Genomic DNA, 14,040 nt, shown 5'->3' with positions numbered 1-14,040 from the left:
GGCAGACATTTCTCTGTGCTGCTTGGACACATTTAGACTCACATTTTCTCCTCATTTTTATACCTGGCTGTAACAAAAGCTAATCTGCTTCGTTTTTTACCTTGATGGTGACAATGATCCTTGCAGGGGGGGGAAATCTAAAACCAGCCACAGGATGGCGCTGTTGGACAGCAGCTGAAGAGTACTGAGCAGAAAGAAGTAGACCACAGTCACCTTAGAAAGCCTGGAAGTAGCAAATAGTGCTTGACTCTGTTTCTCACAAGGTTTTTGCGGGGCCATGTGAATAACAGGTCTCGGTGTTTCAATTTCTGGGAATGGAGTTGAGAGACGACCTAACCTGGGGAGAAAACAGCAAAGAGCTGGTGAAGAGAGCACAGCAGAGGTTATATTTTCTGAGAATCCTCCGGAAAAACAATCTCTCAAAGGACCTGTTGATGGCATTTTACCATTGCACTGTGGAGAGCATATTAACTTATGGTCTGTGTGTGTGGTTTGGGAGCTGCACGGCCAGGGAAAAAACACAATGCTTTCCAGGGTTGTAAAGACTGCAGAGAGAATAATTGGGTGCACTCTTCCCACCTTAGATCAAATCTATGCTGCCAGGTGCCATAAGAAAGCGGCAGAGATAGCGCAGGATAGTACGCACCCTGGAAATGATCTCTTTCAGCTTCTGCCTTCTGGAAGAAGGTATAGGGTTATAAAGGCCAGGACTAGCCGCCTGAGAAACAGTTTCTACGCAAAAGTAATTCTGGTTCTAAATGCAGCATAAGGGGTCTCTATAGCATAGTGTATTTTAAAATGGGGTTTCAGAGTTTTTAGGGGTTTTTGAATGTTTTATGTAGTTTTTATGTAGTTTTATGTAGTTTTTCAATTTCATTGTCCTGCATGGGACAATGACAATAAAGATATCGTATATCGTATAATCGGAATATGAAAGTGTATTTTGGGGCATCATAATAATTATTTGGTTGGAGTGCAGTGGTGATAACGCCAATGTTGCAAGTTCTATCAGTTTAAAATATATTCAAAAAAACAAGCTATAAAATATAATATCAAACATTTGAACAATTTCTCATTAATTCAAAATCCCATTAATCCCATCTGTAATACAGGGAAGATTAGGTGTGGTTGAGATTGTGCTATGGCTCCTCTTGGTGCACGACAAAGTATCAAAACACATGGTAGATAATCTCATATAACAGTTGCTACGCCAGCCCCATTACATTACAGTATGTTTCTCTGCACAAGCATGGGGTGTAGAGGGGACAGAGAGACCATTCCCGCTTGGATTACTGCAACGCGCTCTACGTGGGGCTACCTTTGAAGGTGACCCGGAAACTACAACTAATCCAGAATGCGGCAGCTAGACTGGTGACTGGGAGCAGCCACCGAGACCACATAACACCGGTCTTGAAAGACCTACATTGGCTCCCAGTACGTTTCCGAGCACAATTCAAAGTGTTGGTGCTGACCTTTAAAGCCCTAAACGGCCTTGGTCCAGTATATTTGAAGGAGCGTCTCCACCCCCATCGTTCTACCCGGACACTGAGGTCCAGCGTTGAGGGCCTTCTGGCGGTTCCCTCACTGCGAGAAGCCAAGTTACAGGGAACCAGGCAGAGGGCCTTCTCGGTAGTGGCGCCTTCCCTGTGGAACGCCCTCCCACCAGATGTCAAAGAGAACAACAACTACCAGGCTTTTAGAAGACATCTGAAGGCAGCCCTGTTTAGGGAAGCTTTTAATGTTTGATGTATTATAGTATTTTGATATTCTTTTGGAAGCCGCCCAGAGTGGCTGGGGAAGCCCAGCCATATGGGCGGGGTATAAATAATAAATTATTATTATTAATTATTATTTTTACTTCCGGGTGTGTGTTTACATCAAGAGAAGAACATGAGAGACTAGCTACATGCATGTTCCGTGCTATTTTCCAGATGTCTGTTTCATTTAAAAATGGATTTCTTGGGTGGGGGGAAACAGACAAGCCTAGTATGTCCCCCTGTATCCCCTGAGGGAGGGGAAGGTTCAAAATATGATGAGTGAACGAATGGATAACTAACATGATGCTTGCATGATGCGACTGCTGCTGGACTTGGCTTGCTAAGGATATCTCTTCACATCCCTGCTTCTCATATTTGGTATTTTCCTTGCACAGGATATGAACTTTTTGGGTTCATCAGTCACATGGGAACATCTACAATGAGTGGCCATTATGTTTGTCATCTCAAAAAGGAGGGAAGGTGAGTAGGTGGAACTGTTAGATAATATAAAATTAGTACAGTGGTGCCTCGCAAGACGAAAAGAATCCGTTCTGTGATTCTCTTCGTCTAGTGGTTTTTTTCATCTTGCGAAGCAAGCCCATTGAAGGATTAGCGCTATTAGCGGCTTTTAGCGGCTTTTAGCGGCTTATCTGCTGATTGGAACAGCTGATAAGCGGCTTAGCGCTATTAGCGCTATTAGCAGCTTTTAGTGGCTTATCTGCTGATCGGATCAGCTGATAAGCAGCTTAGCGGCTTAGAAAAGGGGGGGGGGAGGGAAAAAAACCAGCAGGAACTCGCAAGACATTGTCATCTTGCGAAGCAAGCCCATAGGAGATTCGTTTTGCGAAGCACCTCCAAAACGGAAAACTCTTTCGTCTAGCGAGTTTTCCGTCTTGCGAGGCATTCGTCTTGCGGGGCACCACTGTAAAACTACCAGGTTTGAACAAAGCTCAAAGTGAGCTTGGCACTTTGGTCCTAACCACTTTGTCGTGGAAGCAAATTCCACTGAAAGGACTAGGGCAGGCTTCCAAGTTCGCATTGCTGGATCTACCTGATCTCTTTCTCCTCCTTTCCACCTGCCTCAATCCAGTCATGCTCTTGTCTCCTAAGCTCTACTATTCCCCCTCGCATTCTGTCCTTTCTGGCAAGATTCACCTGCCTTTATGTTGGGCCCATGCTTATTGCTTCTGTCCAAATGCTGACATGGACTCCAATCTGACCATGCCTTTAATCCTGCCCATGAAATACAGCATGTGCCAGCAGATCCCTGGACGCAGTCTGCAACCCCCAGTTTACAGCAGAAAAAGAATCCTAAGATTTTCAGCAAATGATATTAAAAAGACCAAGAGGTATCCAGATTGGGCAGTAAATTCCTTTGCTCTTTGAGAACTCTCCAGGCTAATAATCCAGACAAAAGGATGCTGGGTAAGGGTAGGATTCTGACCTACGTGGAACCCCCCAGGATTGGGCATGAAGCCTGATGTCTCAATACACTCATTGCCTTTTTCATTTTTTCTCCCATCTCTTTGTTTCAGGTGGGTGATCTACAATGACCTCAAAGTCTGTGCCTCTGAGCGACCACCCAGGGAGTTGGGGTATATTTACTTTTACCGCAGGATACCAAGTTAGGCCTTAGTAAATGCCCCTTGGCCTTAAGAAGCCATAAGCCTTTTTATTCTGCCAAAAAGTCGTTTCAAACAAGCAAAGCCTTTGGACTGCCAAAAGGAGCAAAAAGGAAAACATTTGGGTACTATTTATAGCTTAAAATCAGGATCAGTCATTTGATGCCTTCTTAACACTGTAGTGGAGGAATTTCTGTTGGGTCACAGCGTGTTCTAGGATTTTGAAAAAAAATATGTATACACTTTGTGGCGACCTCAAGGCTGTTCTGATCACTAGCCAAGATTGCAGCAAGCAACTGGAGAACACGAGACTGCTCTCAAACTCTGAAATACCCACCTTCTTGCCTCACAAGTCAGTTTCGACCCTCAACAACTGTTACGGAATCAGTGATGGTAGCCAAGCCACTGCCTTTGACTGGGGAGTTTACCACCACCCTGAAGGGAATGTTTAGTGGAAGATCTGTTTGCCAGCCTGAAAAAGTGGCTTAGTTGTGATCTCTGTTGTATCTCCATGGTTAGATTTCCTTTTTTCCTTTTCCTTTTTTGAATAGCACTGTGTTATCCCGGGATGTAATGGCCCAGAATATGTTGCAGGTGTCAGCGTGTGAAATCAAGGTTAATAACTGCAGCCAAGGGAGCTTGCAGTTTGGCCAAACAAACAAAAAAATCTGGGTGTTCATTTTTTTTGTTTTAAAAAAACGGTGCTTTGGGTGGCTTCAAAACATACCTTCCATTTCTATGCCTTGACCTAGCAATTGCTGATGGTTTGAGAACTCGCTTTATAAGAAAGGGCTCATTTCACCCATTTCAGTGGATCGGTATGCACATTTGTGTCTGTGCGTGAGTCTGCGTCTCCCATTGTGAGATAAATGCTCACACATGCAAAAGCTCTGTGTAGTCCTCAGGGTTCATGTAGGGCTGTGGATCAGCAAACTGCAGCTTGGCTGTTCTTCCTCCTCGGTTATTCATGCTTTTGCATATACTGTAAAGGGAATCCACTCCATGGGTCCCCATGACAAGTATTCCCATCCTGCTTCGTAACGTTTACAAGGGCTCACCTTGTGACTAGCTGTTGCCCCACCTTCTTCCCCTTCCACGGCAACCAAAGGAACTAGAGTTGCTAGGGCGACAGGATGGGGGAGAGTCACATGGTGAGGACATGCAAATGTTTGTGGATTGGTTGGGAATCCTTTACCACAGAAGAAGACCTCATCAGGGTCGTAAAATGTGCCGGACCCGAAGTCAGTCTGCTTTGATTTTCCTTCCACTTTTATGCTGCTCTAGTATTCCCCACAAAATATTTTAAAGATAGGGACCCTTTATGGAGAAGCTAAAATATATAACTTTCCCTGGCAATGACGCTCCCTAGAGGAACCGTGTCTAGCAAATATGCAGACAGCCCTTTTCCTCTGGCATAGCTTGTTTAATTATTTAAAATTTCTTCCCATGAAATAGCCTGCTGATGGATTGATTTTTCCCCCCATTTTAAAACCATCATATTGACTTGTCAGCAGTTTGCAAAGGAGCCAAGTATCCCTTTCTAAAAAACCTCCCCACTGCCTCCAATGTCTTCTTTTCAGTTTCACACTATTTTCACTGTACTATTTGATGGGTTTGCAAGTGTAAAAGGGGTGTGTGTATTTTTGTTTATTTGTTTCAATTCATTGTGTGAACTCATGGGCCTGGTAAGTTCTTTTTTATTACTTTTTTGCCTTTGTTGAACTACTGGATTGTTAGGGAATTTGCAATGGCAAATAAAGTGGTGCCTGCTGATTTGGGTCAAGCCAATGCAGCTGTTACCATAGAAAACAGCAGACAAACCTGTATCAAGTATAAATCTTCAGTAAATGACATACTACTTGCGCAGAAGTTCAGGAGACATTACAGTGTGTGTGTGTGTTTGTGTGTGCGTGTGTATACATGCACATACACAGAGTTTCTTTATGGAAAGATCGGTGTTGCGGCTATTTATGCTTGGAGCCAGCATCATTTGAGGCAAATGTGATGCAGCTTAAGACCTTGTATCTCATGTTAGATTCTACAAATCAACAGCCACAAAAGGCAGAAAGAGGCTTTCGAGCCCAGCAACACTGCGAGTGGTGAATCCAAAGCCTATATCTTGGGGCCTATTCTACCATCACCACTTTGCTTTATTTACAGCACTGCTGCAGGCATGTTAGAATGCTGATCTGTCTCGCAACCTAGTCCCAGGCTACCTTCAATTACAGCTTCTCAAGTCACTATGAATGTACCACAAAATTTGCTGGCTGATCTGCTGTTATTTGCTGTTACCTTAGAATGTGTCGCTGGGGGAATATTTGTCTAATTCTGATGATTTCTGCAGAGTCTGGATTTGTCACGATGTGCTTATTTAAACAAGGTCTCCTGTGCCTGCGAAAATTCAGCAAAGTGGTCTTTCCTCCACCTTGTGGACGTATAAGGGCTAGTTCAAAGCAGGCGAGATCTGCTATGCCAGCATCCTGTATCTAAGTGTAAATAATGGGAACTCTCTGTGTGTTCCTTCTTGAATCAGGGAGCTAATTTCCCAGAAGCAAACTTGTTAAGCTATCTGCCTGTATAGAGACTCTGATCTAAAATAGCCTTCTCTCTCTCTCTCTGAATATTTATATATGAGAGTGAGAGATGAATGCATGCAAAGCACAGTATCCAAACCCATAGAACAACAGCCGAGAACATGGGTAGGCAAACTAAGGCCCGGGGGCCAGATGCGGCCCAATCGCCTTCTCAATGCGGCCCGCAGACGGTCCGGGAATCAGTGTATTTTTACATGAGTAGAATGTGTGCTTTTATTTAAAATGCACCTCTGGGTTATTTGTGGGGCATAGGAATTCATTCATCCCCCCCTTCAAAATATAGTCCGGCCCCCCACAAGGTCTGAGGGACAGTGGACCAGCCCCCTGCTGAAAAAGTTTGCTGACCCCTGGCCGAGAAGCTCAGGCATTGGTGCTTAAGGTATTATCTGTCTCTTTACTATCAAACATTTGCTCCCTGATTCTCCTTCTGGAATGTTCTTAATAATAATAATAATAATAATAATAATAATAATTTATTATTTATACCCCGCCCATCTGGCTGGGCCTCCCCAGCCACTCTGGGCGGCTTCCATAGAAACCAAAAATACACTAAAATATCACACGTTAAAAACTTCCCTGAACAGGGCTGCCTTAAGATGTCTTCTGAATGTCAGGTAGTTGTTTATCGCTTTGACATCTCGTGGGAGGGCGTTCCACAGGGCGGGCGCCACTACCGAGAAGGCCCTCTGCCTGGTTCCCTGTAGCTTTGCTTAGCACAAAGCTCCACACATATTTGTGTGCATGTGCACGAGACAATTTTAAAAAGCAGGGTAGAAAAACTTGACAGAACAGCATTCAATGGTAGTTGAGATATGAGGGTGGGGTTTGAGGGGGGAGCTGCGTTTTCCTCCAAGTCCTCAACTTCTCCCTCACACAGGCTATGTTTGGTGTCAGTAAATAGGCTTGTATATCTTGGTGGGATTTGAATCTTGGATGCAGATAAACTCTGGATGCAACCTACCAGGTCTTCCTCATGAGCCCTGTTGAAATGAAATGGGATCAAAAGCACAGATGATTATTATAAAATTTGTGTACCACCCTTCATTCGAAGATCACAGCTTAAATTCATTGAACAGAGCTTGCAGAGAGAGGATTTTGGTGGATGGTTCCATCATTTTACATCCGGGCCTGTGCGCATAAAGGTTGTGGGCCAACCCAATGCAGCTTATTGCTGTGTAATTACTAAAGTGGGGAGTGCCGACAATGAAATAGGTACATGCATGACTCTGGAGGATGAAGGCAGGACTTTGGTTGTAAAAGCACCTCCTCCTCAGTCCATTGGCATTTGAGCTAGGATGAAAGGGCAGTTCGTTCAGCATGGCAAGTACATGGTTATTAGTGATGGACAGCTGAGGGCACTTCCCTTAAATCTGGGATTAAAGCCTAAAGACTCCCAGCTAAATATAAACAATGGGGCTTTTTTTCACCCTCTGGGAAATTTAGAGAATTTGGCTGTGGGATCTGTTTTGGGTCAACACCCATGCTATACTCTTTTGTACCACTTTAACATTCATGACACCCCACCCAAAGAAAGCTGGAAGCTGTTGTGTGTTGGCAACTGTGTCTCTGCGAAGGGACTCAAAACAACTCTCAGCACCCTTAACAAACTACAGGAGAAGTCATGAAGAAGCTGTGACTGTTGTTGTTGTTTAGTCGTTTAGTCGTGTCCGACTCTTCGTGACCCCCTGGACCAGAGCACGCCAGGCACTTCTGTCTTCCACTGCCTCCCGCAGTTTGGTCAAACTCATGCTGGTAGCTTCGCGAACACTATCCAACCATCTCGCCCTCTGTCGTCCCCTTCTCCTTGTGCCCTCCATCTTTCCCAACATCAGGGTCTTTTCCAGGGAGTATTCTCTTCTCATGAGGTGGCCAAAGTATTGGAGCCTCAGCTTCAGGATCTGTCCTTCCAGTGAGCACTCAGGGCTGATTTCCTTCAGAATGGATCGGTTTGATCTTCTTGCAGTCCATGGGACTCTCAAGAGTCTCCTCCAGCACCATAATTCAAAAGCATCCATTCTTCGGCGATCAGCCTTCTTTATAGTCCAGCTTTCACTTCCATACATCACTACTGGGAAAACCATAGCTTGCTGTGACTGTTAAAATGGTATAAATGGGGGGCATTAAATATATGGTTTGGATGTCACCTTAGTTGTCTTCTCTGCTAAATGGGGTCCCTAGCAGCTCTTCCTCCTGTGTGCAGTTGGCAAGCACAGCATTTTTGTCACTACTCCATCGCATCATTGATTTTATCCCCTCCCCAAAAAGGTGCAATCCGCTGGGATGTTTCCCTGCAAGAGCGGCATTGAAATGAATGCGAGCAGCAGAAGAAGACCCTTTGTGTATGAAAAAGCCCCATTGGCTCCTGTACGGAGCCATACAATAGGAATAAGGACCTCTTTGCTTCCACTTTCTATTAAGTTTGATAAAAAGACTGCTTCACATTTCAAATTCTTCTGCAAAGTTAGTTGTTGTCTTTTAAGAGAAAGAGGATGATAATTTACTTGGGATTAGAATTCGGCTGACTTTTGTTGTAGATTTGTAAACCGAGGAAGAAACCCCAAAGTATTATTTTCCATTTGTTTTCACCATGGTCAACCTGATGGCTGATGTCCACATTTTGAACACCAATTTGGCAACACTCAAGTGACAAAGAATCAAAACTTAATCTTTATTGGACACGGGAGCTGGTCTCTTCCCTCCAATTTGTTCCTTGTCAATGTTAATCATATGCAATCTAGGAGAGTTGCTCTTCCTTGCCAACAAACAGTATGGTGCTAATAAATGAGACCTGTGTACCAAATGTTACACTGGAATAAGCCATTGTTAATGGGGTTAAATGTCTCCTTGATTAGCATCATCCTGTTTGTTGGCAAATAAGAGCCAGTTTGTTGAAATGATCCAGCAAATGCACACATGTATGAAAATTACATCCCCATGAGTTATCTTTTCTGGAGGGCAATCCTGCGAGTGGAACCTTTCATTCCTGTTGCACATCAGGGACTCTCCTTTAAAAAATATTCCATGGATAACTTGCTTCATGGTAACTTTCCCGCATTTAATGCACTGACAAGATTAGTGTTCATGCCCCGAGTGCCTGATGTCAGCTGCGTTAAAATCCCATGCTGGTAAACGCTGCTCAGATTGTGTCCGTCCCACAAATTACAGTGCTGGCTTAGCGTGACGTGTGAACCACTACTTGTAGTTTTTTCTCTTTCCAGTCATGGGAGGAAACCAAGGTTTGTTCTTGCCACCCTGTTGAGGTTTATATGGAGGAAATCAAGCCATCAACACTGGGCTGGTTTGCAAATAATGCTAAGCCAACACTGGTCTGTTTGCAAAGGGAGACGCAGGGCAGGCAGTATTTGAGCAGCGTCTACCAGCATGCTTGTTGGTTCACAGTAAACCATGGTTTGTTTGCAACTATGGCTTACTATTATGTGTATGGGGCCCAAGTGACCCCATGGGAAAAGTTGCATCTGGTGCAGGATGAGTGCTATTTCAGGCACCACTTCATGGCAGCAGCACCTGTGAGTGTGGTGTTTGGCCCATAAGTGCCGCGGCACATTCTTCAATCATTGCAGTTGTAACTATGGATGTGGCGTATTTAAAAGTATCTGAATCTGCCATTGTGTTGCAGATCGGTAAGGCAGACTGTATCTTAAACTGTATCTCCAGTTTATATCCTTTGTTTTCCATCCTTGTGGCAGTTTTGCTACGTCCCACCCTCCTATTTCTGAGGCATTGAACGACTATGCAAATTTATGGTGGAACTGGCTGTGCCTTTTAATTTTAATCTCTTACATACTCCTTCCCTTTTCTGCTTCTCACATTGGATCAGATTACTGTACGAATCCTGCCCCACCATTTGAGGTTAACTACTGTATCCTGGAAATGTTTGCAATTTGGATGAGTTTTGCACTGTTCCGAATTGTCGGCGTGAAATGCTAATCATCGTTTGAAGAGAATCTGTCTGCCACAAGAAGGGATGTGAATGAGATGGTTGCAACTGTTTTAAATTAAAAAAGCAAAAAACAGTTTTGCATGTGTTGGGTTTATGTTGTCTCTTCCACACAGAAACACACTTTTTTTGTGCTCACTATTTCCAGATGATTTGACAGGGTTGCTTGCATCTTCCATCAAATCCTGGATGCATTTGGGGAATGGATGAACAAAAGCGCAACTCAACTCTGGTTCTTAACCATTAACACAACAAAACAACTTTATGTATGGAGGAGGAAATAGCTTTCACCCTGGCAGAAATAAATCCTTCTAAATCTCCAGGCAACAAATAACTTGAAGCCACAGACAAAGTTTATTTTAGAACATATTTAAAAATTGCATGATTTTATAAATACAGGAAAATAAATACAATTTAATAAGTGGAAAAAGAATCAAAGGAAGGCATGCTTCCATTACCATACAAAAATACATTTACTGTGGTGCTCTGCAAATTTTTTATTTTACCAGCCTTATAAATAAAACACACTAAATATCCATACAGTTCCAAGTTAAAAGCATAGGTTACATTAAAGAGCAGAGCACGGAAACGTCACTTTGAAGCTTCATTAAACTATAGAACTGTTGTTTCTTTAACTATTATATGCGGCTAGTAATGCACTAAGTATTTAGAGGCAGAAATGTTTTGTTATTTGCAGGCTAACCTTAAACCACATAGATGTTTTCCTCAGACTGGATTTCTCTTGGAAGTGAATGTAAACATTCAACCATTTATTTGGTTTCCAGTGGCATCTTTCATATTTTAAGGCTCCACATCCTGCAAAGACGTTCTCGTGTTTGCCTTTATCTCCAGGAATTTTGAACCTAATAGAGTTTGCGAAAGTCAGTATTATATTCTGACCATACTTTAAACTTCTTATAATTTGGAACACAGATGTTTTCAGCAAAAGCTCTTGACCTACCATCATTGTATGGAGAACCCACAAGTAGAAGCTCCCAGGTCCTTTCTCTATAGTCTGTTTTCATGCCCCCATTTCTAAACTATTTACTGTGGTGCCCCACGTCTCTCTCTGAACACTTGAAAACACAGGGATGTCAGAGACTTGGTTAAATGCACCTCCTGGCCTGCCCCGCAGGCTGCAGAGGGAGCGGTTGCAAGTACAGTGGTACCTCGGGTTACAGACACTCCAGGTTACAGACTCTGCTAACCCGGAATTAGTACCTTGGGTTAAGAACTTTGATTCAGGGTGAGAACAGAAATCGCAGGGCAGTAGGGGGCCCCATTAGCTAAAGTGGTACCTCAGGTTAAGAACAGTTTCAGCTTAAGAATGGACCTCCGGAACGAATTAAGTTCTTAACAAGAGGTACCTCTGTACATTGCAATTACAAGATGCAAGGCATCTTGAGAGACAATGGAGTGCACCTCTGGGGGCAAAGTCAAACCTCATTGTTTTTTGCTGCGTTAGCAGCATTGAAATCACCTCTCTGTGTCACAAGACTGGGCAGTGTGCAGTGGTGCCCCGCAAGACGAATGCCTCGCAAGACGGAAAACTCGCTAGACGAAAGAGTTTTCCGTTTTGGAGGTGCTTCGCAAAACGAATTTCCTATGGGCTTGCTTTGCAAGACGACAATGTCTTGCGAGTTCCTGCTGGTTTTTTTTCCACCACCCCCCTTTTTCTAAGCCGCTAAGCCGCTTATCAGCTGATCCGATCAGCAGATACGCCGCTAAAAGCAGCTAAAAGCCGCTAATAGCACTAAGCCACTTATCAGCTATTCTGATCAGCAGATAAGCCGCTAAAAGCCGCTAATAGCGCTAATCCGTCAGTGGGCTTGCTTCGCAAGATGAAAAAACCGCTAGACGAAGAGAATCACAGAACGGATTCTTTTCGTCTTGCGAGGCACCACTGTATAAACCTCCACAAATCTGGGGTTTCTTCAAGCCTTTTGCTACCACTTCCTTCACGATACCATTTTGGTCACATAAGGATCCAGACTTAGAAAATGGGTTTGCTTTTAGGATATAGGTTTGCATGAGAAATAAGATCCTTTGGTAAATGACCCCTCAAAAAAATAAAAAAATAAAAATATTTTTTTGGGTAAATCTTTGCAGGATTGGTGCCTCCACGAAATAAATTACCCACCAAGATGCAAATGAGCTGCAGACTCGTAAGCTGTTATTGACTGTACTTGAGCTTTAATTATTTTTTTTAAAAAGACCCAGACTTGTTTCAGGATATTGAAAATTCGAAACTATCGTGTAGCAGAGGCAGCACAAGATTCTGTTCAAAACTATATACCGTAGTTTTCGCTCCATAACACGCGTTTTTTTCCTCCTAGAAAGTAAGGGGAAATGTCTGTGCGTGTTACGGAGCGAATGCTTCCCTCCTCCGTGGTTTCCAGCAGGAGAAAAGCCGCTGAATGGGGAGGAGAGAGGGACAGAGTGCCTGCTTCTTTAAAGGAGCAAAGCAGCAGGGGAGAGGAGCCGCTTACACGAGTGTAAGCGGCTCCTGTCCGGTTGGCTCCTTTAGCGGGGGGGGGGGGGGGAGAGAAGCAGAACCTGCTTGCTTTAAAGGAGCAAAGCGGGAGAGGGGAGGAACTGCTTACACGAGTGTAAGCGGCTCCTGTCCGGTTGGCTCCTTTAAAGCAAGCAGGCTCTCTGTATCTCTCTCCTCCCGCTTTGCTGGAAATAGCAGGAAAGATTTTCAGCTCACTAAGGGCGGGGGGGGGGGGAGGAGAGAGAGAAGCAGAACCTGCTTGCTTTAAAGGAGCCTACCGGACTGTCTGGTAGTCTCCTTTAAAGCAAGCAGGCTCTCTGTCCCTCCAGCAAAGTTTCTCAGCTCGCTAAGGGGGGGGTGGGGAGAGAAGCAGAGCTTGCTCCACGCATGCTCCTTGTCCCTTGAGTGCTTTTCCTTCCCTCCCCACTTAAAACGTGGTTACAAAGCACAGATCCATATGGATCCTCAGGATTTTTGCACTGGGTCACCCCAAATTCACCATCAGATCACATAGCATGTCCATGGCTACAGTTTGCACCAAAAAAATCACGCACCCACTGTTGCCTGGAGCCGCAGTGGTGCAAAAACGTGGTTACAAACATGGATCCACATGGATCCTCAGGATTTTTGCATTGGGCTACCCCAAACTCACCGTCAGATCACATGTCTGTGCCACAGCATGAACCACAAAAATCCTACACCCACTGTTTCGTTTAGAATATTTTTTTTTCTTGTTTTCCTCCTCTAAAAACTACATGCGTGTTATGGTCGGGTGCGTGTTATGGAGCGAAAAATACGGAATGCTTTTAGTTGCATCTATTTAACCTTACACCTGATATATAAAAAATATATATTTATAAACATTTCCCCTAAATTTACAGTTGATAAATAGTACAGATATTTTTTTAAAAGCTGCAAACGTAAAATGCAATCTTCAGCCCACTCATGTTGCACAGAGAGGAAATTATGCAAACGGAGGAAGAGGAAGCATAGGAAGGCCAAGGTCTTCCAAATACAACCGAGCCATGGATTTGTGTCAGCAGAGCCAGGAGCTGGCCTTTAGTACGTTTTTTTCTCCTATGGCAGAGAAAGGCTGGAAGGAGAGTATGAATAGGAAGAGCACCGTGACCTCAATTCTCACCTCTGCAGCCTGCGCACACAAAGAAATTCTACGGTTCAATGTCTTTGGCAGTCATTCACCCACCTCTATGACAGACATACATATACCGTGCAGACAAATCTTTTCTTCTAAGCCTTAATGGCAGCCCAGGGATGTGGTTCTGGGTGGGGGTGGGGAGCAGGGACAGGGAGGGTGCAGTTAACCCTTCCTTCCCCAGCTGCTGCCCCTGGGAATCCCATCCCTGTGTTGCAATTTGGCCTAGGAAGAACGGTCCCAGCTTACTTTGTACGTCTTAATTGCCAGGTGGGGAAGCCCAGATTTGAAAGCATCCTGAGCTGCATTCTGCCCACATACAACTGGTTCCCTGAAGTCACTTTCTCTGAGGATCTTCTGATGGGATAACAATCCTTCCAGCACATCCCTGTTGAGATGAGGGCTCAGATTCCCTCTGAGGAGATATTGTTTAACATCCTTGACCTAACACCCTCAGACCCA

General features: G+C 44.2%; 1 protein-coding gene and 1 long non-coding RNA gene across 3 annotated transcripts in view; one reads left to right on the top strand and one right to left on the bottom strand.

The window, feature by feature from the left end:
* The window catches only part of USP13 (ubiquitin specific peptidase 13), an 82,371-nt gene extending 72,364 nt beyond the window's left edge, over positions 1–10,007 (top strand). For both annotated transcript variants that reach the window (XM_081190140.1, XM_081190139.1), the window contains 2 exons: positions 2,153–2,237; positions 3,293–10,007. In XM_081190140.1, coding sequence (XP_081046266.1) covers positions 2,153–2,237; positions 3,293–3,386 — 179 coding nt within the window. In that variant the 3' untranslated portion in view covers positions 3,387–10,007. The remainder of the gene's footprint in view (positions 1–2,152; positions 2,238–3,292) is intronic.
* LOC308585153 lies at positions 4,860–12,223 on the bottom strand. The gene is made up of 2 exons (XR_014007084.1): positions 11,833–12,223; positions 4,860–10,971 (listed from the first exon to the last, which is right to left on the bottom strand). It is a non-coding gene; the product is annotated as an uncharacterized lncRNA (long non-coding RNA).
* Positions 12,224–14,040: the final 1,817 nt, after the last annotated feature.

Source organism: Podarcis bocagei (genome assembly GCF_964188305.1).
Source record: "Podarcis bocagei genome assembly, chromosome: 4".
Classification (NCBI taxonomy): Eukaryota; Metazoa; Chordata; class Lepidosauria; order Squamata; family Lacertidae; genus Podarcis; species Podarcis bocagei.
Note: the sequence above shows the minus strand (reverse complement) of the source record. Positions and strands in the feature narration are given on the sequence as shown.